This window comes from Equus caballus, chromosome 5, assembly GCF_041296265.1.
Source record: "Equus caballus isolate H_3958 breed thoroughbred chromosome 5, TB-T2T, whole genome shotgun sequence".
NCBI classification, from domain to species: Eukaryota; Metazoa; Chordata; class Mammalia; order Perissodactyla; family Equidae; genus Equus; species Equus caballus.
The window spans coordinates 105,101,913-105,126,967 of record NC_091688.1 but is presented as its reverse complement, the minus strand read 5'-3'; the positions used below and the strand labels follow the sequence as shown (position 1 = coordinate 105,126,967).

The 25,055-nt window shown below is 39.5% G+C and overlaps 1 protein-coding gene across 1 annotated transcript in view; it reads right to left on the bottom strand.

The window, feature by feature from the left end:
• C5H1orf87 (chromosome 5 C1orf87 homolog) overlaps nucleotides 1-25,055 on the bottom strand; it is a 69,988-nt gene that overhangs the window by 12,798 nt on the left and 32,135 nt on the right. Inside the window, exons 6-8 of the mRNA XM_070267599.1 lie at nucleotides 24,062-24,251; nucleotides 16,934-17,031; nucleotides 3,655-3,719 (exon numbers count right to left, since the gene is read on the bottom strand). Of these exons, the coding sequence (XP_070123700.1) occupies nucleotides 3,655-3,719; nucleotides 16,934-17,031; nucleotides 24,062-24,251 (353 nt within the window). The remainder of the gene's footprint in view (nucleotides 1-3,654; nucleotides 3,720-16,933; nucleotides 17,032-24,061; nucleotides 24,252-25,055) is intronic.

Genomic DNA, 25,055 nt, shown 5'->3' with positions numbered 1-25,055 from the left:
ATGATGTCAAATAGGGACAAATGCTATAAACACAACCAAAGCCAATTATGGGGGTAGATAGAAATGCAGTTGCTATTTTTGATAGGGAATTCACCAAAGGCCTCTCTGAAGTGACATTTAAATAGAGTCATGAATAGAGAAACAAGGGAGAAAGCCATGCAAATGTCTGGGGAAAGAGCATTCCAGGATAAAGCTCTGGGGAGAGCAAAGGCCTCAAAGAAGGGGTGTTTGGTGCATTCAAGCAACAGCTGAGAAGAGAGTTGAGCTGACCCAGGATGAAAAGGGAAGAGAAGCGGGTCAATTGCCATGCCATGTGATCTCAGTTGGTTTTTTTTTTCTGGCTTCTAGCATTTGTTCCTCCTCTGGTGATTACCCACTTCTACTGTTAGCAACTATATTTTGCTTTGTGGGGACCACTCCTCCCCCATCCCAGTGCTGTGGTTTGGTAAATCTCTTCATTGTCTGTACCAGCTGAGTTGGGTTTTCTGTCCCTTTGTATATGTATTTCTAAGTAGGAATTACTATAGGTATTAAAAGGGAAGCCAAATTCTTAGCCATTTTTCTGTGACATCTTGAGGTATAGATCTTCAAGAAATGTTTGAGGGGATCAGTGAACCTCTGAGGCTACCTTCATTCCCTCCTAATTATCCCCCATCAGCAGCCATGCTATAGCCCTGCTCCATGATTGCTGCTTCTTCCTCTCCCTCACTCACAGGCCCCACAGTGAAGAGATGCAAAGTTGGGCCCACACTTCATTATTGTGAAATAACACTTTAGAACTTAGACCATACCACGTTTGGTGGGCTCTAAGCTGTTTTTTATTTGTCTTAATGGGAATTCATAGCATTTCTCAGATCTGTGGCTTGAACTCTTTCACCACTTTCAGAAATTTCTCAGCTGTAATTGTTTAAGATAGTGCTTCAGCTCCATTCTCTTCCTCCTGTCCTTCTGCGACTTCAGTTACATGTGTGCTGGGTATTGTCAGCATTTCCTACATGTCTCTTGTACACATTTTTTGTATATTTCATCCTCTTTTCTCATTCATGCTTCAATCAGATATTTTCTACTGAACTATATTCCAGTTCATTAATCCTCTCTTCAGCTATGCCCAATCTTCTGTTATACCCATCTATTGAGTTTTAAAAATTTAGTTTATATTTTTTAGTTGTAGATATTCCATTTGATTCCTTTTATAGATCCAAATAATCTTCTGAAAAGTCTCCATCTTGTCATCCATTTTCTTGAATGTATTAATTATAGTTATTTGAAAATCCATGTCCTGTTTTGCATTATTCATGGCCATTTCTAATTGAATGCTGGGAATTTTCTATAAAAAAATTCTAGAGATTTTGTATGATGTTATCTTCTTCTACAGAGGATTTTCCCCTCCCTCCTGTCTGATAGTTTGATTTGAATTCCAAATAACAGGCCTCAAAGAAATGTTATTCTGCATTTTATCTATTCTTCTAGTTGTTCTTGTCAGGAAGTTTTGCCTGCTGTAAACAAGTCCATTCTAGTCATTAGTCTAAGTCACAGACATTAAGTGTTTATGTGATAATCAAACGTGCATTAACAAAGAAGTTCATAGGATTTTCCTGATTCCAAATGAGATAAAGTTTACAATATAAGGCAGTACAAATGAAAATGAGTCATTTTAATCAAGTCATCATAGAATCTTTGAGCGAGAATGGACCCCAGGGATGAGAAAATTCACAATTCTACCCACACATAATGAGTGGTTTTCTTTAGTTTCTCTATGATGCACCTTCTTTCGTTTTATAACATTTACCTGTTGGGCTTGAGAACAGGCAAATTAAATGGCTCACTCATTGCCTAAGAGCAGGCAATCATCATAGCTCCAGCAACAGGAGACACTTGTAAGGAGATAGAACTACACTCTTATGGTTTTCGGAGTTTGTCAGTGTCTGTCCAGCAGTAGGGAAGAGCTACTACTATAAGGCTTTTCAATATTGTCAGCACTAGCCATGCATGAAAACTCAGAAGTCAAATGAACAGCCACAGGACACTCCTTCAGCTGTGGCAGCATTGACCACATGGTGCTCTGTCAGAGATGCAAGTACCAGCCACCTTTGTGACCGAAGGACTGAGCCTCAAACTGTGTGGTGTTCCCAAAAGCAGTCACATGGCCTCCAACACCATATCTCCAGCTGCTTGTCATGTTCCTGGAGATCCTAGAACTAGCTGTGTGGTAGCACTAGCTCCTCGATTCTGCTAATACTATGCCTTTCTTTATGTCCTCTTAGCCCTAAAGACAATGGATGCTTCCTACAGCTACTGATCTCTGAGTTACCTCTCTGTTGGGGGTTGAACTGTGACCCCCCCCCCCCCCCCCCGCCACCACAGGTACCAATAGTACCTGTCGATGTGACCTTATTTGGAAACAAGGTCTTTTTATTTGTTATCAAGTTAAGATGATGCCATTCTGGATTAGGGTGGCCTTAAGTCCAATGAAGGGTAGTGTCTTTATAACCAAAAGGAGAGGGAGATTTGGATGCAGAGACACGAAGGAGGCTCAGAGGAAGGAAGACCATGTGAACAGAGGCAGGGTTTGGAGTTACAGGGACACAGGCCAAAGAATGCTGGGGGCACCCAAAGCTGGAAGAGGAAGGAAGGACTTTTTCTAGAGCCTTCAGAGGGATTGTGGCCCTGCTGATCTGACTGATTTCAGACTTCGAGTCTCCAGAACTATCAGAGAATAAATACCTATTACTTTAAGCCACCAAGTTTGTGCTAATTTGCTGCAGCAGCCTTAGGGAAATGAACACCCTCACTATCAGTCGTCCAATCCGGCATAACCAACCGTCAACCCCCTGTTGTAAAGTCCCTGTGTTTGAAATACCTTGTAAGGTTTCTCTTTTTCTGCTGGAATACAAACTAATATACCAACCCCCAACCCCAAACTCTCAGAACCTTGTATTTTGATCCCAATGGGAATCAGTGAACAGTTGATGAGTGTAGTAAATAAACTGCAACAGCAGATTAAGACCAATGCATATTTTTTCACCTGTCACATTTACAACTTGCTAATTGCTAAATATTTTGCCTAATTTATCCTTATAATTTCACTTAATAATATGTCTTGGAAATATTCCTGTATCAGGCCAACCATATTATTTTACAGCTGCATAGTTTTATCAATTGAATAGACTGTAATTTAATTAAATGGCCCCTGAAGGATCTTTTTACTATTTTCATTTTTTAAAACATTTAGCAAAAAGAAATTCCTGCACTAAACGTGTATATAAATCTGGGAGAATTTTTTTGTGAGATATCAGTAAGATAAGTACCTAGCTGTGGGATTCCTAGACCTAAGGGACTATGTGACTGAAATTCTAATAAATAATACCAACTTCTTCTATAAGTGTATATATCAAAGGGCTATCACCAGAGAATGCTTCATGATATAATAATATTTGGAGAATTATGCCTTTTATGATCCAACTTGCCTAAAAGAACAGCCATTAAGGCAATCATCACTTGTAGTTTTTCTTCGCTGGTGAGGTATTTACATTTCTGGGAGTGACGAGACGAAACCCAACAAGGAAACCACTGAAGCAAAGCGGCGTAGTCAACAACAGTTCTGGATAACAGGGGTTCTCTCAGGGAACAAAATGACAAATTAACTGAACTCACCTGTAGGCAAATCAGAGGACAAGTCAGAGGAAGCTCTGCTCAGCAACTCAACAAAACTCTGCCATCTGTGCAAGGAAAGGAGACATAAGAGTGTCAATCAACATCATTGTGCTGAAAGAATGTGCAATAAAGCTTGAAGTTAAATTGATAGCAATATTGAAGGAGTTTTTAATGCCTGTATCATTCAGGGTGCATGCAGGAAACAGAAACTGCTTTAAGTATCTCCACTAGAAAGGACTTTAATATAGGAAATTAGACGTCCACAGAATTATTGCAAGGGCTAGTAGAATGGAGGTTGGTGTTGGCTGCTAGGCTCAGGGTCAGCCCTCAGCAGATGTAGTCCAGAGATGAGGGAACTGCAGGAAATTCTGGCTGATGTCTCAGTGCCCCTGACTATGAGGTTGGTGACTAGGCAGTGCAAAGTGCATTCTGGCCACTGGAAAGATTAATGCCTGCCAGGGCCTGCCGTTGCTACTAATGCAGGAAAAATAAATAACTATATGAAATGTCCCTGCCGCCCTTCACCACCCCTTCTGCCTTTCAAATCTCATGAAACTGCATCTCACTGATGGAACTTAAATCAGTTCTAGAACCATAGTGTCAAGGGAGTTTTGGAAATGTTCTTTTTAGCCCTCACAAGTATGGGGAGTACTGCAACACAGGAAAGAATGTAGAAGGTGATAGAAATGGGTGTTGAGTGCAAATAGATGACATTTAGTGAAGTCCCCAAGCAGGAATTGCATTGAGCACTACTTGTGCATGTGACAATCAGGGAGTCATTTACTGCTTATGAGTACTTTAGGAATGCTTTGTTAGTGAAAATCACTTATCCTTGTTTGTCCAGTAACCGTTTTCCATTTATATATAAATACATTCTTCTCTGGGATCATGGACTACTGTCAATCTCCCATCCCCTCCCTTAGCCTATGCTGTGGCCACCTTGTCTAATTAACTCTATCACTTTCTCCACCCATCCTTCCCTCCCTTCTTCCCTTCCTCCCACTCTCTGTCTCTGTAACTCTCATTAATTTTTGGTTCTGGTTCTTCCTGAAGTTCTATTTTACCTCAATTTTATATGTCATTCCATATCCTTTCAAAAATATTTCTTTTGCTTATGTTAACAAAAGGAAGTTTCTGTTTCTAGCAACCAAACTGCTACTGGTAAGAATTTCTATCTCCTTTTTACCTATCAAAAGTCAAGCAAGTTGTGAGATATATGTCTTGGGTTTTCCAGAGGCGTTCTAATGTCATGTGATCTTATTCTCTTCAAATAAAAATGATTCATTAGATTTTTAACTAGTTTGCTTTGTTTATACCTCATAAAACTTTTCCTAAAGATGATATCACAAATCAGAAAATATGGCCTCCTGAGCTTCATGTCACTTTGGACACATGAATAGGTAAGGCATAGGTATGCAGGGCCACAAGCTGGGTAGCGGATGACCATATCAGCTGCTGAAGGCCTAGGCAGGGAAGAGAAACTGATGAAGTAGCACTCTCAAGAAACATTAATAATCATATGAAGATCTGATATTAGCTCGGATCTGGAAATGAGCTAAAGTAGAAGTAGCTCCTGCCTTCTACACTTTCTGTAATTTCTTTCCAGGCCCTCTTAGGAGAGACAGGCTTATAACACTTTCTGACCCTCTGAGAAATGACAACAATGCAGTAACAAAATCCCAGATCCATTGATATTTCCACATTCATAACATTTATTTTTCAGAGCTGCTAGGAGTTACCAAATATGACATAAAGCCTCTGAACAAAATGGCACTAGAAACCCTCTTTCCCCTTCTTGACTGTATGCTGATAGTAGGGGAAGGAGACGGTGGGAAAATTTTCTGAGTGTTGAACATGGACATTGACCAATTTAAATGGTAAATGGTGTATATAACCAATGAAATCCTTCAGATCCTCTGAAAAAGATATTTTCTTTCTTCCATATTCTTTACATTAGCCTAGGGCCTTCAAAAAGCCATTAACAGCTTCAATGTGAGAATGGGTTCTGGTAGTGGTAACAGGCCCTGTGATTATAATCACAGAAGCAGGTGCCAAACTCCCAGCATTGAGTCAGAGAGGTCAGGACTGGAGGACGGGGTGTGCAAGCCTGATTCCAGATTCAGGCAGATCTGAGTTCAAATTCCAACTTCAACTGAATTTATCAAATCAAAACAGCCTCTAGCGAGTGTTCAGAGCACTTTGTGTGCATTCTCTCATTTAATTGAGACAACCGTCCTATGACGACACAGTGATCAATGGGGTAGCCAGGATTTAAATCCTGGCTGGCTGACTCCAAGATCCTGGGCCCTTAACCTTTGTACTGTAGGCCTTACACCAGAATGTAATCAACTTGGCTCTGGCTATATTTTTCCCTTTGAAATTCCATGAACAGAGCTCCATTGTCTGACATTTATTAATGCAGAAGTTTGAATTCAGTCTGATTTTGTTCATTTATAATTAATTTTTCCCCTTTATTTCCTTTCATTTAGTTTTGTTTTTGGCCTGGATCCTTAAATAAATTTCTTTGTCTTTGTAATACAAAAGTTTTGTCAGAATACACATGGATCTGTTTTTTCTTTTTTCTTTTTTGGAGGAAGATCAGCCCTGAGCTAACATCTGCTGCCAATCCTCCTCTTTTTGCTGAGGAAGACTGGCCCTGAGCTAACAACTGTGCCCATCTTCCTCTACTTTATATGTGGGACGCCTGTCACAGCATGGCTTGCCAAGCGATGCCATGTCCGCACCCAGGATCCCAACCAGTGGACCCCGGTCCACAGAAGTGGAACGTGCGAACCCAACTGCTGCGCCACCAGGCCAGCCCTGAATCCTTTTTTTCGTATTTTTTTTTAAAGATTTTATGTTTCCTTTTTCTCCCCAAAGGCCTCCGGTACATAGTTCTGCATTAGTTGTGGGTCCTTCTAGTTGTGGCATGTGGGATGCCACCTCAGCATGGCCTGGTGAGTGGTGCCATGTCTTCACCCAGGACTCGAACTGGCGAAATCCTGGGCCACGGAAGCGGAGAGTGCGAACTTAACCACTTGGCCACTGGGCCGGCCCCTCATTTTTTCTTAATTTAGCTTTGACCGCAGTGAATTCTCTCAATCTCTACACGGAGGATATTTTCTTTTTTCCCATCTCCACAAAGTGTCTTCAGCTGTGATTTTTGTTTTTCCATCTTGTCCAATTTTTCTAGTTTCTTATTCCACAATGCTAAGTTCTTATAGTTTCAATCTCTATTTTCCTTCTTCTGTATCTCCCATCCTCTATCCTTTTCTTCTCTTTTTCTCTAGATTTTGTAGAAGCCTGTCAAGGTTCACATTTTCTCTAGTGTTAATTTTGCTTTTTATTGATTCCTGGTTATTTCTTTTTCTGTAAATAATATTTTATTGGAACCAAGCCACTTGTTATATGTTGTTTTGGCTACTTTCAGGTTACAATGACATAGTTGAATAGCTGCAACAGACTCTAGACTCACGAAGCCTAAAACGTTTACCGTCTGGCCCCTTATAGGAAAGGTCTGCTGACCTAAACATTTAACATGAATGTCTTAATATCACCAAACATCTAGCAATATTCATCTTTCCTTGATATTCTCATTTTTTATTGAGATATAATTGACATATAACATTCTATTAGTTTCAAGTTGTACGACATAAAGGTTTGATATACATATAAACTGCAAAATGATCCCCACCACAGGTCTGGTTAACACCCATCGTCACATACACTTACAGTCCTGGTCACCTCTTAATTCTGGGGTAGAAATTTCAGTTTCCTTGAACTATCCATATTTCACCAAGTTATTTCTAATTTATTCCATTCACTTTTTGTGCTTTTAAAATTTTATTTCTTACAGCCTTTAGTCTCATTATGCTTATTACTTTCCAAATAATTTCAATAGAGGCTTCTTATATCCTATGGAGAACAATGGCAGTTTTCTAAAGGTTTTCTACTTTCTAGAGTAAATTATTTTCAAAAGCTTGTTGGTATTTGGAGTCTGAAAGATTGTGATTCCCTCTCAATGTTCTGAGGTATTTTTAAACATCAGGGCTCGCACGCTGAGGTTTTCTTTCTGTTCAGCATCAAATGAAGAACTGATCCCGTTCAGCACAACCCAACAGACGACTGGCACAGATTTCCCTCAGCCCTGCTCCCTGCTCAATAGGGTGAGTGATAATGGACGCTGATGTCTGGTACCCCTCGGTTGGCACTCCGCTTTCAGGAATCACACTTCACCAGATGCACCACCACAGCCAGGTTGTCCCCTTCCTGACTTCCTGCTCTGTCATTCTTGGGAGTCGTGCTCTCTGCACAGGCACAGGAAAGCAGTGTGTAGGTAAGTGTACGTGTGTGTATCCTTGGGCATGGAGGGGAAGAAGGGAAACCACATTCAGGAGCCCACGGAAGGAAGCACCTATGTCATTTTCTAATCCGTTAAGATGCGAGGCCTCCAAATCAAGGAGAAGGCTGTGGTGACGGGACAAAATGTCTTTTGTCTTCTGTACTTCTCACAGGCAGCAGGGCAATGCTCAGGGCCAACAAATCATGGATTTTCCCAGATTCCATTTATTCATAGCTAGTGCAGATTCCTTCTAGATTCTGACACTAGAGTAACTATTAGTTTTTGCTACTGGTGTGTTTTTTGCCTCTTTATTTGTTCATAGAAATGCTAACCATTGGTTGTTAAGCAGATGACATTTTATACAAAATGTCTTACGTATAAACACGAAACAAAACAAAAGCCTGAACACACTAAACACAAAATGTGGGCAATTTTATAGAAGCACCCTTGTGATCTTGATGAAGTTCTTACAGGGAACGTGTTTTGCTGTGCTTTGTACAAGCTTGAATCAGGGGTGTGCTGGTGTTTATTTTCCAAACCCATCACCCTTCTCCACCTCATGAGACACTTGCTCCAGCCATAAAGAACGGTTTGTACTTCTCCGAACTCATTATGCTTTTGCTTGCTCTTCTGCCTTAGTATACACTGCCTCTTCTGTCTCTGACATGCCCCTCCCATCTCTCATCTGGTTGGTTCCTCCAAGTCCCCCTCACTCAGCTGAGACGCAGTATACAAAGTGCTGAAGAGCAGACTGTTCCGACTGCTAGAACTGTAAATTATGTCCCAAGATTGGAAGATGTTAACTGCTGGAGCCATTCCCTTGAGATTCCTGCAAGCTTCTGCTCCAGCTGAGAGGGCGTAAACATACTAGAGGGAGGAGACGATGGAGGGGACCATGAGCCTTTAGGGACTGTATTAGTTTGCTTGAGCTGCCATGACAAAATAGCACACTGGGTGGCTTAAACAACAGAAATCTATTTTCTCACAGTTCTGGAAGCTAGAATTCCGAGATCAAGGTGTTGCCAGGTTTGGCTTCTTCTGAAGCCTCTGTCCTTGACTTGTAGATGGCCACCTTCTCACTGTCCTCACATGTTCTTCCCTCTGTGTGTGCACATCCCTGGTGTCTCCCTGTGATTCCAAATTTCCTCCTCTTATAAGAACCCCAGTCAGACTGGATTAGGGCTCCACCCTAATGGCCTCATTTTAACTTAATCACCTCTTTAAAGTCCTTGTCTCCAAATATGATCACCTTCTGAGGTGCTAAGGGTTAGGGCTTCAACATATGAATTTTGGGGGGATGAAAGTAAACCCATAACAGGAACAAGGATTCAAAGAAGCCCGACTTTTGGGACAGTTTACTTAAGGTCTCTGAACCTCAGTTTATTCACCTGTGAAGTGGGTATAGAACAACACAACTCCTGGGGCTACTGGGAGAATGAAATGGGATGAGCCATGTAGAACGTCTAGCCTGTGCCTGGGACATGTGAGGTGTGTTTGAATCAAAACCTTATGCCCCTGAGTCAGGCAGTCATTTTGGTTACTGTTTAAGTCAGCTGCTGAGATGCTCATTCAACAGCACCACCTTCCTCTGATTTTACCTTCTTGATCATGAAGCCTAAGTTGTTTCTTCTCCCCTTCCAGGGAACTGTGAGAAGTACAGTTCTTCCTTGACATATAGGCAGTAAACTCTCAAATCCAGACAAAAGAATTCTTTTTCTATTTCACAGATGGAAAATTAATGTTAAGAGAAATTATTTACTTGTTCAAGTTCACAAAGTCAGTGCATTTCAGAGCCAGGATTTCCATCTATGCCTGTGTGATTCCAGGCTCCTGCTGCCTTTCTGCATGGATGGGGGCTAAAGGGGTAGTGCAGGTGCTAAACTGGTGAGGAGAGGTTTCCTGCAGGCCCTGAGATTCTTTGGATACAACCTGCCCCTAGAACTTAAAAGCCTCCCCATATTTGCATCTGTATCCCACACCTATACTGGGTCCTAGAGGAGAGGGCAGGAGATATTGAGCTTCTCAAATCCAGGACTGTGTTCAGTACCAAGCCAAGGGTGGAGCTAGCCATGGAACTCAGCAGTTTGCCTAAAGCCCCTGTGCCTCACCACCATCGTACAAGCTTCTGAGTTTCATAGGACTTGTAGGAGCATTGGGATAGTGTATCAAGAGCCAAGACTCCGAAGGCAGAGAGCCTGCATTTTACTCAGCCTTACTGATGAATTCATTTATCAGTTACATATTGGTTTTAGCCTCTCTCTGGTGCCTCAGTTTCCTCATTTGAAAGAAATAATACCTACCTCACAGGGCACTTGCAAGGATTAAAAGAGTTAATATTTACAAAGCACTTAGAAGATTGCCTGGAATATAGTAAGCACTATATAATTGTTAGCTATTAATAATAAAAATAACTTTATTAGCAATATTATTATTCTCACTCCATATGAATTCTCACCCAATGTGAATTATGGGCTTCTGGAGGAGAAAGTTAGAATTAATAAAATCTTAAAAACCAGGTCTGGTTTCCAAGACCTAAGCAATGGGCAGATCCACACCATGGCTCCAATAGGTCACTGCCTAACAATTTTCCTATTCCCATTAAAAAGCAATTGCTGAATCAGAGACCTCATGTTTCCTTTATCTCCTAAAATCCTCTGGTTGTTCCTGGGATTATCAACCAGCCCTTTTCAATCTAATTGCACTCTCATTAATGTGCCAGATGTGTCTGAGAAGTCCTACTTGTGGCTGTGTCAACCGTTCCACTCTGTTCAGGAAGCCTCTCTAGCAGCTCCATTATTTATCCCCTCCCCCAACACAACTTGGCTTGTGTGCCTGTGTTTTAAACTGAGTGTGAAGCATTTAATTTTGCCAATACAATTTTAGAGTATTAGTGTGCCTCCTGTTCTCTCTCTGCCCTCGTTAATTACTATTTATTGCAAAGTCACAGAGAAACATTAAATGCTAGTTCTGACTTACTTGTTCCTGGTAAAGAACAGGATAATAATTTCCATCCAACACAACCTGAACTCATTTTACATGAGAGTGATTCAGGATGGAGATTTTAAACCGTAATCAAGTCTTTGTCAAAATCGTCTTACCCTGGCAGTCATTCCCCAATATCTCTGTTAATTGGTAGGCAAACAGCGAAAAAAAAAATCTCACTATTAAAAAAAGCGTACCAAAAAAACAACTTTGCAACAGCAACTGAGAAATTGCTTCTCTCATCAGCTCTTGCAACGTGACAGTTTAAGAAGGGAACACACTCATTTATTTGGTTCGATGGGGCTAATCCCACATCACCATAATCTCTCCTGACGTTTTACTGATTCTAAAGGACATTTAATCAGGAAACAGCTCAGCACCAGAATCCTGCTAATTAGCATGCAGCCAAATTCCAAACAGTTTCCCAAATGAACAGTAGATTAATGGACAATATGTACTAAAATAATGATTCGTGCATTCAGCTCCTAAAATGTGTGTCTAAATTGCATCTTTAATCTCTTAAAGATATAGATTTGCATAGAAAGCCCTTAATGGAATGGATTTAATTCCACAGAAGAAATTTTAGCCTATGGCTGTTTAAAGAGGAAACAAGTTTATCACTTATAAATGCAGTTCTTCATTGGTTCTCATGGTTTTGATGTCTCTGAATATCCAAAGGCCAAAGACAGGTAAATAAAGAAATTGATGTGCTTCTCTGAGGTCACATAAAGCACTGGGAAATTGAGAATATTGATATAATTATAAGTGGCCTAACCTCTTTTGCTCCCCATTCACTCTGATCCTCACATCTCCGATTCCTGGAATCCTGGTTCTGGATGCCAACTTCTTTTAATCAAGTACATCATGTACCAAGTCCAATGTGAGCTTTCATCCTTGCATTTTCTCCCTTTATATCAGTGCATTTTGGGACTCCCAACTGGCTTGTTTTCTACTCAACTCTTAGCCCACCTTTCTGCTTTTGCCGCTTAACCACCTCTCTCACCCTCACCCAACCACCCCCAAAGCTTTAGAGAAAGGACATCTCTTGTCCAAAGCGGGTCTAGTGGAAATCTGTTGGCTAGACTCAACTTCCTAACACAATTTATTTATCAATTGATGTTCCCTCTAACCTTTATGCTTCTTTGTTTTTCTTCTCACCACGTGATATGTCACTTATTCTAGCTTATTTGTTGTTTCTCTTCCCCATTGGAATACAAGCTCTGTGAGGGAAGGGGCTTTGTTATATTCGTATCTATATTCCCAGTGATTTGACCACTGCTCGGTATACAATAGGTACTCAATATGTTTGATGAATGAATAAATGAGTTCATCAAATATTTGCTGCATACCTATGATGTGCAGAGTATTGGATCACAAGATGCTGGGAATATAATGTGAGGGAATCAGTCGTGTCCCTTGCCAGCATGGAGGTCATTATTTAGACATTAACTAACAAATCACACAAATAAATATATAACTACAAATAGTGATAAGTGCTAGGAAAGAAACTGACTGCGTAATAAGAGAGAGTGTAGCACAAGGAACCTGATTTTGATGAGGTGGTCATGGAAGGTCTTCTTCAGTTTGATCATGAGCTAAGACTAGGTAGAATGTATGTGTCTGCATCCCTGAGAGTTTGAGACTCTATTCCTTCCAGTTCAGTTAAATTCCATAAATGTATATTGAATACCTACTATGTGCCTGGCAATGCTCTAGACACTTGGGATACCTTATTGATTAAAACAAAGATCCTGCCTGTCCTATGGCACTACAGTCTATAGTCTATCAGAGATTGACAGATGACAACAATAAACATTATACATCAGCAAAACCCAATACTTTAGAAGTTGATAATTATATAGAAGAAAGAAAGAGGAAAGCAAGTCAAGGGGAAGAAGGGGTGCGGGCTACAACTTTAAATAGGATGGTTGGTGTGGGCCTCATTGACAAAGTAACATCTGAGAAAAACATGCTGAGAAACCTCAGCATGATGCTATCTGGGAAAGCATTCTAGATGGAAGGAGCGTGCGGAGGACAGGGGTTACAGTGTTTGTGTGCCTGGAGTGTTTGAGGAAGACGAGGAGCACAGCATGACTGGAGCAGAATGAGCAAAGGAAGTTGTAGATGAAGCTCAAGAAGCAATGGGGAAGAAGATCATACAGAACAGTTTATGAGGACTTTGGGTTTTTTACTGAGTGAAATAAGGTGCTCTTGCAGGGTTAGGAACAGAGTGATGACATGATTTGTTTTAGGTTTTCATAGATCACTGTAGCTGCTGCATTGAAGATAATCTAGGGACAAGGGAGAAACAGAGTTCAGTTATGTGGCTATTATAATAATCCAGGAGAAAGATAATGATGGCTTGGATGGGGTGTAGTTAAGTAAAAATAGACATGGTGAGAAGTGACTGGATTCTGGACATATTCTGAAAACAGAGTTGATTTACTAAGAGATTACTGATGGACTGGATATGAAATGTGAGAAAAAGAGTAAAGCTAAGGATTATTGGTATGTTGTGTTTTCATTTTAATTAAGTTCAAAATATTTTCTAAGTTCCCTGTGATTTATTCTCTGACCATAAATTCTTCAGAAATGTATTATTTAGTTACATAATGTTTGGAAATTTCCAGGATTTTTTTTATTTCTAATTTAATTCTGTTGTCATCAGAGAATATATTTTATATGATTTCATCCTTTCAAATTTACTGAGACTTGTGTTATGGCTCAGAATGTAGCCTATCCTTTAAATATTTCATGTACACTTGGATTTGTATTCTGCTGTCATGTGGAATGTTCTATAATTGCCACTTACATCGTTAGCTGATAATATACACCAATTCTTCTATATTCTTACTGATTTTCGGTCTACTTGTTCTATCAATTATTGACAGACAGGTGTTGAGTTCTCCAACTCTAATTGTGAATTTGCCTATTTCTTCTTTCAGTTCCATGTTTTCACTTCATGTAACTTGCAGCTGTGTTATTAAGGGCATGAACATTTTGATTTGCTATGGCCTCTTGTTGACTTGATTTTCTGGCAATATCCCTTGCTTTGGAATGTACTTTGACATTAATGTAACCACTCCAGCTTTGTATTCATTAGAGTTATTACAGTACATGATTTTCCATCCTTTTACTTTTAGTGTTTCTATGTCTTTATATCTTAAACGAGTACATTATAGACAGCATTCAGTTGGGTCTTGCTTTTTAAATAAAATCTCATAATCACTGCCTTTTAATTGGTTCATTTGGATCACTAATACTTACCATAATTATTGATATGGTTGGTATCTTGGTATTTAATTTCTATTTGTCTTATCTGTTTCTTGTTTCCTTTTCCTTCTTTTTTTGGTCTTTTCTTAGAATTTAAATGTGCTTATGCTTCCATTTTATCTTCTTTATTAGCATTTTTAACTCATTACATTCTTTCTTCAAACAAAATTATACTACTTAACTTGTACTATAAGAACCTTATCATCATACACTTTCATTGCCCCATCTCAGCCTTGTAGTTATTGTCAAATGTTGCACTTTTTTATGTTATAAACCCCACATGCGCTGTTCTTATTTTTGCTTTAAATAATCAATTATCTTTTAAAAAGCTTTTTAAAATCAGGAAAATATATTTTTATTCATCCACATATTTACTATTTCTAATACTTTCACTCCTTTGTGTAGATCCAAAGTGATTGTTTTCCTTCTGCCTGAGGGCTTCTTTTAAAATTTCTTGTAGTACTATTCTGCTGGTTATGAATTCTCTCATCTCTTGTGTGTGTGAAAAAAAGTCTTTGTTTCTCACTAGTTTTTGAAAGATAGTTTTGCTGGACGTAGAATTCTAGATTGACAGTTTTCTTCTTCCAATATCTTAAAGATGTTGTCCCACTGTTTTACGGCTCACATTGTTTCTAATGAGAAGTCTGTTGTGGTTCTTATCTTTGTTGCTCTGCATGTAAGTCATCTTTTTTTATTGTGTTTTTAAGGGTTTTTCTTTACCACCAGTTTAAGCAGTTTGATTATAATGAGCCTTGATACGTTTTACTTCAAATTTATTATACTTAAGGTTCATTAAGCTTCTTGGGTCCATGCCTTTATAGTTTTCTCGAAATTTGGCAAAAAGGCAGCCACTATTTTTTAACTATTCTTTTCTTTCCCCTTTTTTCTCTCTTCCCCTTCTAAGACTCCAATTTCCCAAGCATTAGGTTGCTGATGTGATCACAAAGCAAATGTGATACTCTGTTAATTTTTCTTTCATTTTTTTTTTTTTTGCACTGAATTTTATTTTGGATAGTGTTTATTTCTATGTCTTCTGGTTCACTTATTTTTAATTCTGCAATGTCTAATATGCTGTTACTCTCATCAATGGTATTTTTCTTTTAGACATTTTATTTTTAACATAAGCCTTAATTTTAGAATAGTTTTAGATCTACAGAAAAAATTTAAAGATAATATTAAGAATTCTCATATACCCTACACCTAATTTCCCCTTTTATCAGTATCTTATATTAGTGTGGTACCTTTATTACAAGTAATGAACCAATGTTGATACATTATTATTAACTAAAGTCTCATAGCCTTACCCTTATTCCAATATCTTTAGATTTTACCTAACATCCATTTTTGTTCCAGATTCCATCCAGGCTACCACATTACAGTTAGTCTTTATCTCCTTAGGTTCTTCTTGACTGCTTCTCAGAGTTTCCTTATTTTTAATAGTTTTCACAGTTTTGAGCAGTACTGGTCAGGTATTTTGTAGAACATCTGTCTATTGTGATTTGTCTAAACTTTTCCTCATTATTAGACAGGGGTTATTGGTTTTGGGGGAAGATAGTGTATTTTTCACTTCTAGAAATTTTATTTGGGTCTTTTCTTATGTCTTCCATATCTCTCATCATGTTCATGCCTTCCTATACCATCTTGAACATGTGAAATGATTTATAATTGCTCTTTTAATGTGCTTATTTTCTACTTCTATCATCTGTATTGTTTATGAATCTCCTTCTATTTATTGGTTTTTCTCCTAATAGTAGATTATATTTTTCCTGCTTCTTTTCATGTCTGGTAATTTTCGTATGTATACCAGAAATTGTGAATTTTATGTTTTTGATTGTTGAGATTTTTTATTCCTTTTGAAATTTGGGGGCTTTGTTTTTGGATGTAGTTAAATGACTTGTAAACAGTTTGATAACTTTTAAGCTTTATTAGGGCTTTTAAGGTTTGTCTAGTTTTTCTAGGGTAATTTGGCCCCACTACAGCACAATACCCTTCTGAGGACTCTACTCATTGCCACGTTTGTTCCTTTCTGATATTGGTGAAATTATAAACTATTCCCAGTTCTATGTGAGATGCAAGAATTTTTCCACCTTTCTTTTGGTATTTCTTTCTCTGACCTTGAGTACTTTCCACAAACATGCACATTAGCCAGTACTCTCATGAAGACTTGAGGGCAACTCTTTGGAAATCTCCAGAAAGAACTCTGAGAATCTCTCCTCTCTGCTACTCTGTACTGTGCATTCTAGTTTCCTTGGCCTTGCTGAACTTCAAACTCTATCTCTTTAGCTCAAGGAGAATGCTGGGCTCAGTTTGTATACCCCCTTCTTGTTCAGTAACCTGAGCTTACCTCACATATTTTCCTTCTCTCAAGAATCATTTTTCTTTGCTGCCTGATATCCAAAGTCTGAAAACCATTGCTTCATATATTTTGTCCTATTTTTAGTTGTTTAAGGTGGAATGGTAAATCAGATTCTTGATAGTATATAATGGCTGGAAGTGGAAGTTTACTGCTTTTGTGTTTCTATGGCCAAGAAGACCCTTTGGTCTTAATATAAGCAAACATTCCTTAATTCTGTCTTTAAGTGATGAAAGTGATTGTTTCATGCATAAAACTTCTAGTCTAAAGACACGTCTCTGTGTTTGGTATCCCAGTTGGAGGGCTCCATGAATAAAAAATCAACTTACTTTATTTCATCTTTGTAACCCAAATCTTGGTGGTTAAGCAATGTTTCCAGGAGGCTCAAAGTCAGATATAATCCATGTTTCCGGCATATAGCCCTGACCTGAAAATAAGAAAGGATTTGAAGTTTCACTATAATGAAATTAAGATTTGAATTTCCCTCCCATAATTAGAACCTATATGATTTTGACAGTTAATACTCAGGAGTGCATTGTAGCATTAAGATATCATTCAGAACAAGAATATTCAACTGAATGCTTATCAACAGCAAATTTTTATTTAGTTAACACAGAGGTATAGTTCATTACTCTGAAGCCATTGAACTTTGAAATGCTGATCTTACATTTTTGTCAGCCATGCAATAGATGGTCAAGGACTAGAAAGTATATTCACTTCATTACATAGATAAGTTGCAAAATATTTTTATACATCCACTTTGATTTACAAAATAAGCTTGTTTTTTAGCAGGGTTAATATTAGTATCTATATTTTATATATGATGAAACCAAGACTTAGAGAGATTAAGTGACTTCCTGAATGTCATCTAGTTAATAAATGATGGAACTTAGTTGAGAAACCAGATGCATAATAAATATTTGTTGGAGGAATGGATGAAGTGTCATTGAAGTTTACCAAGTACTTAATATTTTCTGAGTCCAGCTGACAAACCAGTCCAGTTCTCAGGTTGGTGATTAAGTGATATATAGAGTCAAACATGTAAAATTTTTAGTGGAGTGACAGTGTGTCTTGTGTGTTTAGCATAATGGTTAAATGCATAGACCAGAATGAAACAAGACTTATTTTGAACACCAGATATGCTGCCTATGATCTGTGTGGCCTCAGGAAGTTACTTAACCTTTCTATACTCAATTACTTCATCTACTAAATAAGACTAGTATTTTCTACCTCCTACAATTCTGTGAAGATTATGTGAGAAAATAAGCAGTTAGAACAGTGCCTGGCTCTTAGTAGGCATTTGATGAATACTTAGTAGGCATTTGTTGAAATGAAGAATAGAAGGAAGAGAGGGGAGAGGAAACAGAAGGGAGAAAGGGGAAAGACAGAAGAGAGTAAAGGAGAGGAAAAGAGAGAAGGGGGAGAGAAGGGAGTGAGGAAGGGAGGAGGAAAGAAGGAAACAAGACTAAGGAAGGAAGGAAAGAAAGAAAGAAAGAAGGGAAAAAGAAAGAAAGGAAAAAAGAAAGAAGGAAGGAAGGAAGGGGAAGGAAGGGGCAAAGAAAGAAGAAAAGAAATGTCTAATTTCATGTTTGGACTAAATAGTAGCTACTATGATTATTTTGTGAGAAAGTTCAGGATAGTGACTGTATTAAGCATAGCTTTTTATTCTGATGCTTTGACCTAATGGAGAGACTGCCCCTCCTAGGGCTATGGATTCCTAAAGTCAGTGAAGAACTGGCTTGAAGATGTGCCTTTCATATGCAAACCAACCCCCCCTGTTATTGGGGTTCTCACCCTTGGTCTACTATTTCCCTGCCCTAATCACCCCATGGCCAAGTACCAGGCAACAAAGGACAATCCCTATACATCAGAGCCCAATGAAATCATTCAAACTAGCCAATCCTAGGCCTGCTCACCTGCCTCGGCAGCACCACAGCTCCTGCTCACACCTCCCCTAATCCCATCTTCCCCCTGGCCTACCTGGTGCTCCCCACATGGCCTATCGGGTGTCCCATGCCCCTTCTCTTGGGAACTGTGAGTAAAAAACTCTTTTTTCAGTGGAAATCATCTCCTGACCTGTATATCTGACCATACCTAAACAATAATAAAATCCACATTTTAAAACACTGATAAAAAGCTCATCTTCATTTGTCTTCATGGAAGGAAACAAATCTGGGTTCGAAACTTGCATATGTTACTTACTAGATATAGAGGAGTAACATCAGGAAAGCTTAAAAGAGGAAAAAATGTTGATTTGAAAAATGAAAAAATGATAAGAGTTTGCCAGAGAATAAGGGTTGGGGAAAATTCCACACAGAAGAAAATCATGTACAAATAACGAGTGAGAAAGAACCTGTGCCTGTACTTTGAGATTATCAGCTCCACCACAGCTTTATATCTCTTCCAGGCTGAGCAGTAATTATCGGCACCTTAGAGGTTCTCTACAAGACAGTGGCTCCCTGAGGGCTGGGATTAGGTTTCATCCATTCTCCTGAAACCGTTTCCTAGCACAGTGTTAAAAATAAAGAATCAATAATTACTGAATAAATGAATACATGGATGAACAAGAAAGTAAATGAACGAGTTGAAGACACTGAAAAGTGGAGTGTGTTTGGGCAGAGGTTGAAATAAATAAAAAAATAAATTTAGAAAGCTAGAAATTAGTCACATTATGCCATTTTACTCCATTAATAAGAAGTGAATTATCCTCATGATTAGAGCATATTAATGTATTTTTAACATTGATATTGTGTTTATTCTAAAAACAGTTCATTTACTTCCGGCAACACTGCGTTTTTCTCTAGGCTAAAATGAACAGCAGACTAGAAATATTAACATCAGGGTTCCTAGAAGCAGACTGATTGATAGCTGCTGAGAACTGACTGCTAACCGCTGTAGAGGAGCAACAGAAACGTCTACCAGAAAATCCTGGCCATTTAGTGGGACTCAGGATTACTATTGAAATCCTTTAAAATATGAATATTCATAATTGTGACCATTGTTAATAAAAAAGGTTTGATTATGTGTAGTTTCTTCTGTTTAATAAGGAATTTTTAAGTTAAATGTAAATAAAATATCTATGTTATTTAGAAAATGACATATGAAATAAATATTCATTTCCCCAAAATTCTCCTTGAAAGAGGGGTGCGCAGATGCTGTCTCAACTTCCTCTCTCCCCATTTATGGCTCTATTTGCATCTTACTCCATCACTCTACCTAAACTGTGTTTTCCGAGTAGCTAGTAACCTCCACGGTTTCAAACAATGGACGCATTTCAGTCCTAATTATGGAGGGTCTCTTTGCAGCACACGAGGTGGTTGATCACCATCCTTCTATAAAGCTCTCCTATTGGCTTTCTTGACCACTCCCCTGCCACCTTTGATTATTTTGAGTCTCCTTTGTTGGCTTCTCTTTGTCTACCTGCTCCTTAACAATGAGCACCCTCTTCAACTTTCCCTCTCACTTTCCATCATGTCTTTGGGTAATCCTAAATACTCCCATGGCTTCAGCTCCATACTGAAGACTCTTAAATGATCATTTAGCTTTAGTCTCTCAACCCAGAGCAACATGTTCAAAACTGAACTCATCATCCCTTCCTCTTCCCCTCCAACTTGTCATCCACCAAGTTGGCGAAGCCAGAACCTTGGGAGTCGTTTTTCATTCTTCCTAAGTCAAGGCCCACATCCAGTTAGTCACCAAGACCTACTTTTCTACCTCCTTAACATCTCTGTCTCTTCTGTTATTGCCCTAGTGTCAACTCTCACAATGCCTCGCTTGAATTATTGTAACAGCCTGCTGAAGGGCCTCCTGCTCTAATTCTCCACATTCTATTAGAATGCTCTTTTCAAATTTCAGATTGGATCATATCATTCACTTATTTAATATCCTTCAATGATTCCTTTGGGCCTTCATAGTCCTTAGAAAGACCCTTCATAGATTGGCTCCTACTTTCCATTCTAACATCAGCTCGAGCAGTGTCTCCCACCATCCCCAGCCACCGTATGTTCACTATGTTCTGCCTGTATGAATGACTTGCAGTTCCTTGAATTAGCCATACTCTCTCTCATTTCAGCGCCATTCCACACTGTTCCTTTTACCTAGAACACTTTTCTCATCCCTTCCTCTGCCCCTCTCCCTAATTCTTTGTCAAATTCACCTGTCCTCTAAGATTCAGTATTTGCATCATCTCCTCTGGAGACTTTTCAGACTTTTTGAGCTAGGCTAGTTTGGTTTCCTTCTCTGTGTTCAAAGTTACTGCTATCGATGTATTTGTCACAGAATTGTGACAACATGTTTATAATGTTGCCCTTTTCCTGAGCTCCTGGAGAGCTCAGGAATTGAAATCACAACAGTATCTTGTCCTCAGTGCCTTATCACAGACCTCAGAACACATCGAGTGGTTAATATGTTGAATGGAAGAATAGATTAAACATACCAAATCGTATTGGAAGAAGGGATTGATTTAAAGTTAGTAGAAATAATTTTATAGTTTTAGGGCAGAGTATACTGATATAGAAACAACCAAACACCAAAAAGGAGCCTTTCAAACTGCAGTCCTTGTCACTAGTCCAGAGCCATAGCTGGAGACTTGCCACAAGAAGGAACTTCATATTCACAAACCCTGGTCCCTCATTAATGGGACTCGCCCTGGATGATAAGGAGGAAGTTACATGGAAATGAAGCAAAGAGTAATTAGAAGCAGAGCAACCTGTGTTCTAGCTAGTCCATCCTGGGAGGAAGGTCTGGGGGGTTTGGAAGGGGCTGGTGACGTAGAGGAGAAAGAGGACGAGTTCAAGACATGAAGAATACAGATCATGTCGAAAAATGTTAAACTGAGCCTACAGACTTGGGAATTTCTTAGGTTCTACAAACCTACTGAATCGATGCCGACTTGGGTAATGGTCAGGGTGGTTAATAAATAAATATATATGGATCCACGTTGCCTCAGGAGTTCTGCCTGAGGCTGTCATTGCATCAAAGATGTGCTAGAAGAAGAGGATGAGTGAGTCCACAGAATGGGGATGATAGATAATTGAAATGTCTTTATACTGTCCCTTGAGAGTGGTAAAAATTCCATCGATTTGAGTGACAACACGTGTAGATTATCCTTCAGGACTGCATTTATGTATCTGAGAACTTACGATGATCTGTGAACCTCTGAAATGCTGGCAATGAGGACATGCTTTGCCCTCGGGCACAGAATGTGTGGATTTCATGAGAAACTTAAAGAAGCCTGTGATTCTCTCCCTATACCCCCAAGGAGATTAAGAACTACTGATCAAAAAGAAAACCCTCCCAACTCAGACAGCCTTTCCCAGCCACCCTGAAGGCCTGCATCCAGGAGCAAGGATGCTGGGGTGCAACTGCGGTGGCTTTCCGTATCCAGTGTCCCTTGGGCCTCAATGTGCCTCATGTTCCAGGGAAACAGAATTCTATTTTGCATGCCTCCCAGAACTGCAATATACTTTGAGTCAGTTCCAGATGTCTTAAGAGATGCCAGATGGCTCACAAGAGGCAGACCAGCTTCAAGGAAAATGTGCCCCGTTTCCTTGGCTATGAACCACAGACTTAAGCTTTTATGGCCAGCTGTGAGGGGAAGAAGGCTCAAGGTCTGCTCTCGTAGCCAGTGCTTGATGTGGCCATCACTCGACCCTGGGAGAGAGCTCCTTCCTCAGGCTGTTTTGAAGTGCTAATTTCACCAAACCCTAATTCTTTCATAGACGGTAGGGAAACTAGTATTTACGGAGTGACTCATATATCAAACAGCGTGCTAAGTGCCTTCACGTAATTATTCTGTTTAATCCTCACCATAGACACAGGAGGCAGATATTTGGAACCCAGTTTTTCCAGACAAAAAACCTGAGACTCAAGAGTTTAACAAATTTATTTTGATTTCCAAGTCATTTATGTTCCAATCTACGAGTATCTCCTGACAACTTCTGACTAAGCTTCACTGATGCTGTTATGTAGTTTCCAATCTAACAAAGAATCACTGCTTCTTAGTCTATTTCTACTGATCTTCTTGTGAACATAATGAAGGTCATTTCTGATGTGTGTGATCTCCTCCAGTGTTCCTCTCTTTCTAGTGAAACATGTGCAAATGTAATATTCACAGATACGCACGCACACATGTACCCACTATCACAAGCTGTGCCTCTGCATGTTTAGTTGACTGTATAAATGAAAGAATAGGGAGAGCTGTCAGGGTATTGTGTCCTTCTTCCTCAGCAAACATTGCTTGTTCTTTCAAATTCTCTGACTCTCTCAATTCTAACTCCTGCTTCCCCAGATAAAAGGCATGTTCTAATCTTTCCTACAGGACTTTTTTTTTTTTTGAGGACGATTAGCCCTGAGCTAACATACATGCCAACCTTTACCTATTTTATAGTGGGAAGCCTGCCACAGCATGATTTGATAAGCAGTGCATAGGTCTGCACCCAGGATCCAAGCTGGCGAACCCGGGCTGCCCAAGTGGAAAGCACGAACTTAACCGCTATGCCACCGGGCCAGCCCGCTCTTTTTTTTTTTTTTTTTCCTACCTATAATTTCCAATCCCTTATACTCCTTTGAAATTCTAACTCTTGTATCCTGGTATCAACGGAAACTTCCAGATATCTTCTGCTTAATGGAGTTCCAATACTGGCTCTCAATTTCCAGTACTCTCCTGTACTTTGAATCCTGGCTCTGCCACTTGCTAGCTGTGGCCCTTGGGTGATTCAACTGGCCTCTCTGAGAATCAGTTTTTTTCATTTATTAAATGTGTATTATAAGATCTACCTGGATTTTATTGTTATTTGTAGGTGTTAAGTGGGAGAACATAAGTAAAGTATCTAGGGCAGTGCTTGGTGCTTAGTAAGAATCAATAAAGCTTGGTGGTGACAAGTTGTTGTTAATGGAATTGTGGTAATGGGGGCAATTACTATTTCACCTGCATCCAAGGTAGCCCCGCGGCTGGGGTTTGTTTGGCTAAAGACAACATGTGAGTTAACATGGTTCCGGACCCTCTTCCATGAAACACATCTGCACGGTTAATTAATGCTCCAAAACAGCCTCCCAATCTCTATTAGGAGTAAGTCGCAACAGTCCCTAAAATTTGGTGTTCTAAGGAACGGGATATCACAAGCTGACCACCCTGGAATCTGATATCGGGTGTGAGAAATGAACATTTTGCCTTGGAACAATATTTCTTTTCCATTGTCAAATATTATTTGAGTATTGTCATATTCTCTGTTCTTAACATAAAACATAGGCCAGTGTAAGTAATTCCTGGACCAATTCCTCACATTTCACAATTCCTTTTCTATTTGGTTTTTCTCTTCTTGGTCACAGAAAACAAACAATTGTGTAATGTAATTCACAGGCAGATCACAGATCGTAACTGTGACTTCTTACTATAGACCCAGTGCCCCAAGGTGGCTTTTTAGAGATGAACAAGTCTGAAATCTAACTGTGATTACCTTGTGGGGGGGCAGGTAGCCAGAGAATGAGTGATCTTCTTTTCGAAAACTCAGGTTGAGGTTCTCTATGTTGAGTTTGCCATTGGTTGTCCTTCGTGCCATCTCCAAGACATCCAACAGGCTCCTGTTCCCTTCTGACTGCGAGCTGGGTTCTCGAGGGGCAGTACTGCTCGGCAGGGCAGGGGACAGGCTGTGAAAAGAAGATCCACTCAAAGCCGCTGTGTGTTTTCATACCACGTCTCTCATCCCTGATATACACTGTGGAACCAGAGTACCCACCCAGCGAGGCTTCCAAACCTCAGTAACCTGGTCATGGAACTGCATGTGGAGATTTCATAGATTAACTCAAATCCATTCCATTCTAGTGAGCACTACTGTCCCTTCTCCACGAGGCATCAACCAATTCAATCAGAACATAGACCAAGATTGGTAACCCACTCTCTAACTCTTTTTTCCTGGTTGAGAGAAAAAATTACAAGTGACCATAGTAGTTTACTTTACCTGCTTGATCTTATTTTTCCTAAGCCCAGATACTTATCGATGGTAAATCAAATTCCCAAACTCTCCATTGCCATAAGCAAAGCAAAGCAGATCCTGTCAGATCCTATAACCAGGGAACCTATACAGGAGGAAATCCTGAACCAGGTGAACTTCCTGCATTACCCTTGACTCTGCTCTTTGTACCTGGAAAACCCAGAAAAGGTGTGGGTGTAAGTATTCATTTACCATCTGGCATGCAGACGTATGTAATTATGAAGATGGTTTATCTAACTGACTATTCTAACTTTAAATAATAGGTGAAAAACAACAGGGTGACAAAGTGTCACGGTCATTTATTTTACCAACTAGTCTGAGATGTTTATTCATTCCACATTCAGATGTGTGTGTCCTTCCAGGTCCAGATGAACTATCTTCACCTCATTTCCACTGTCTCAACTTAAGGGCCACTTTCCTAGAGGGACATTCTGCGACATCCCCCAAAATCCACTCGTGT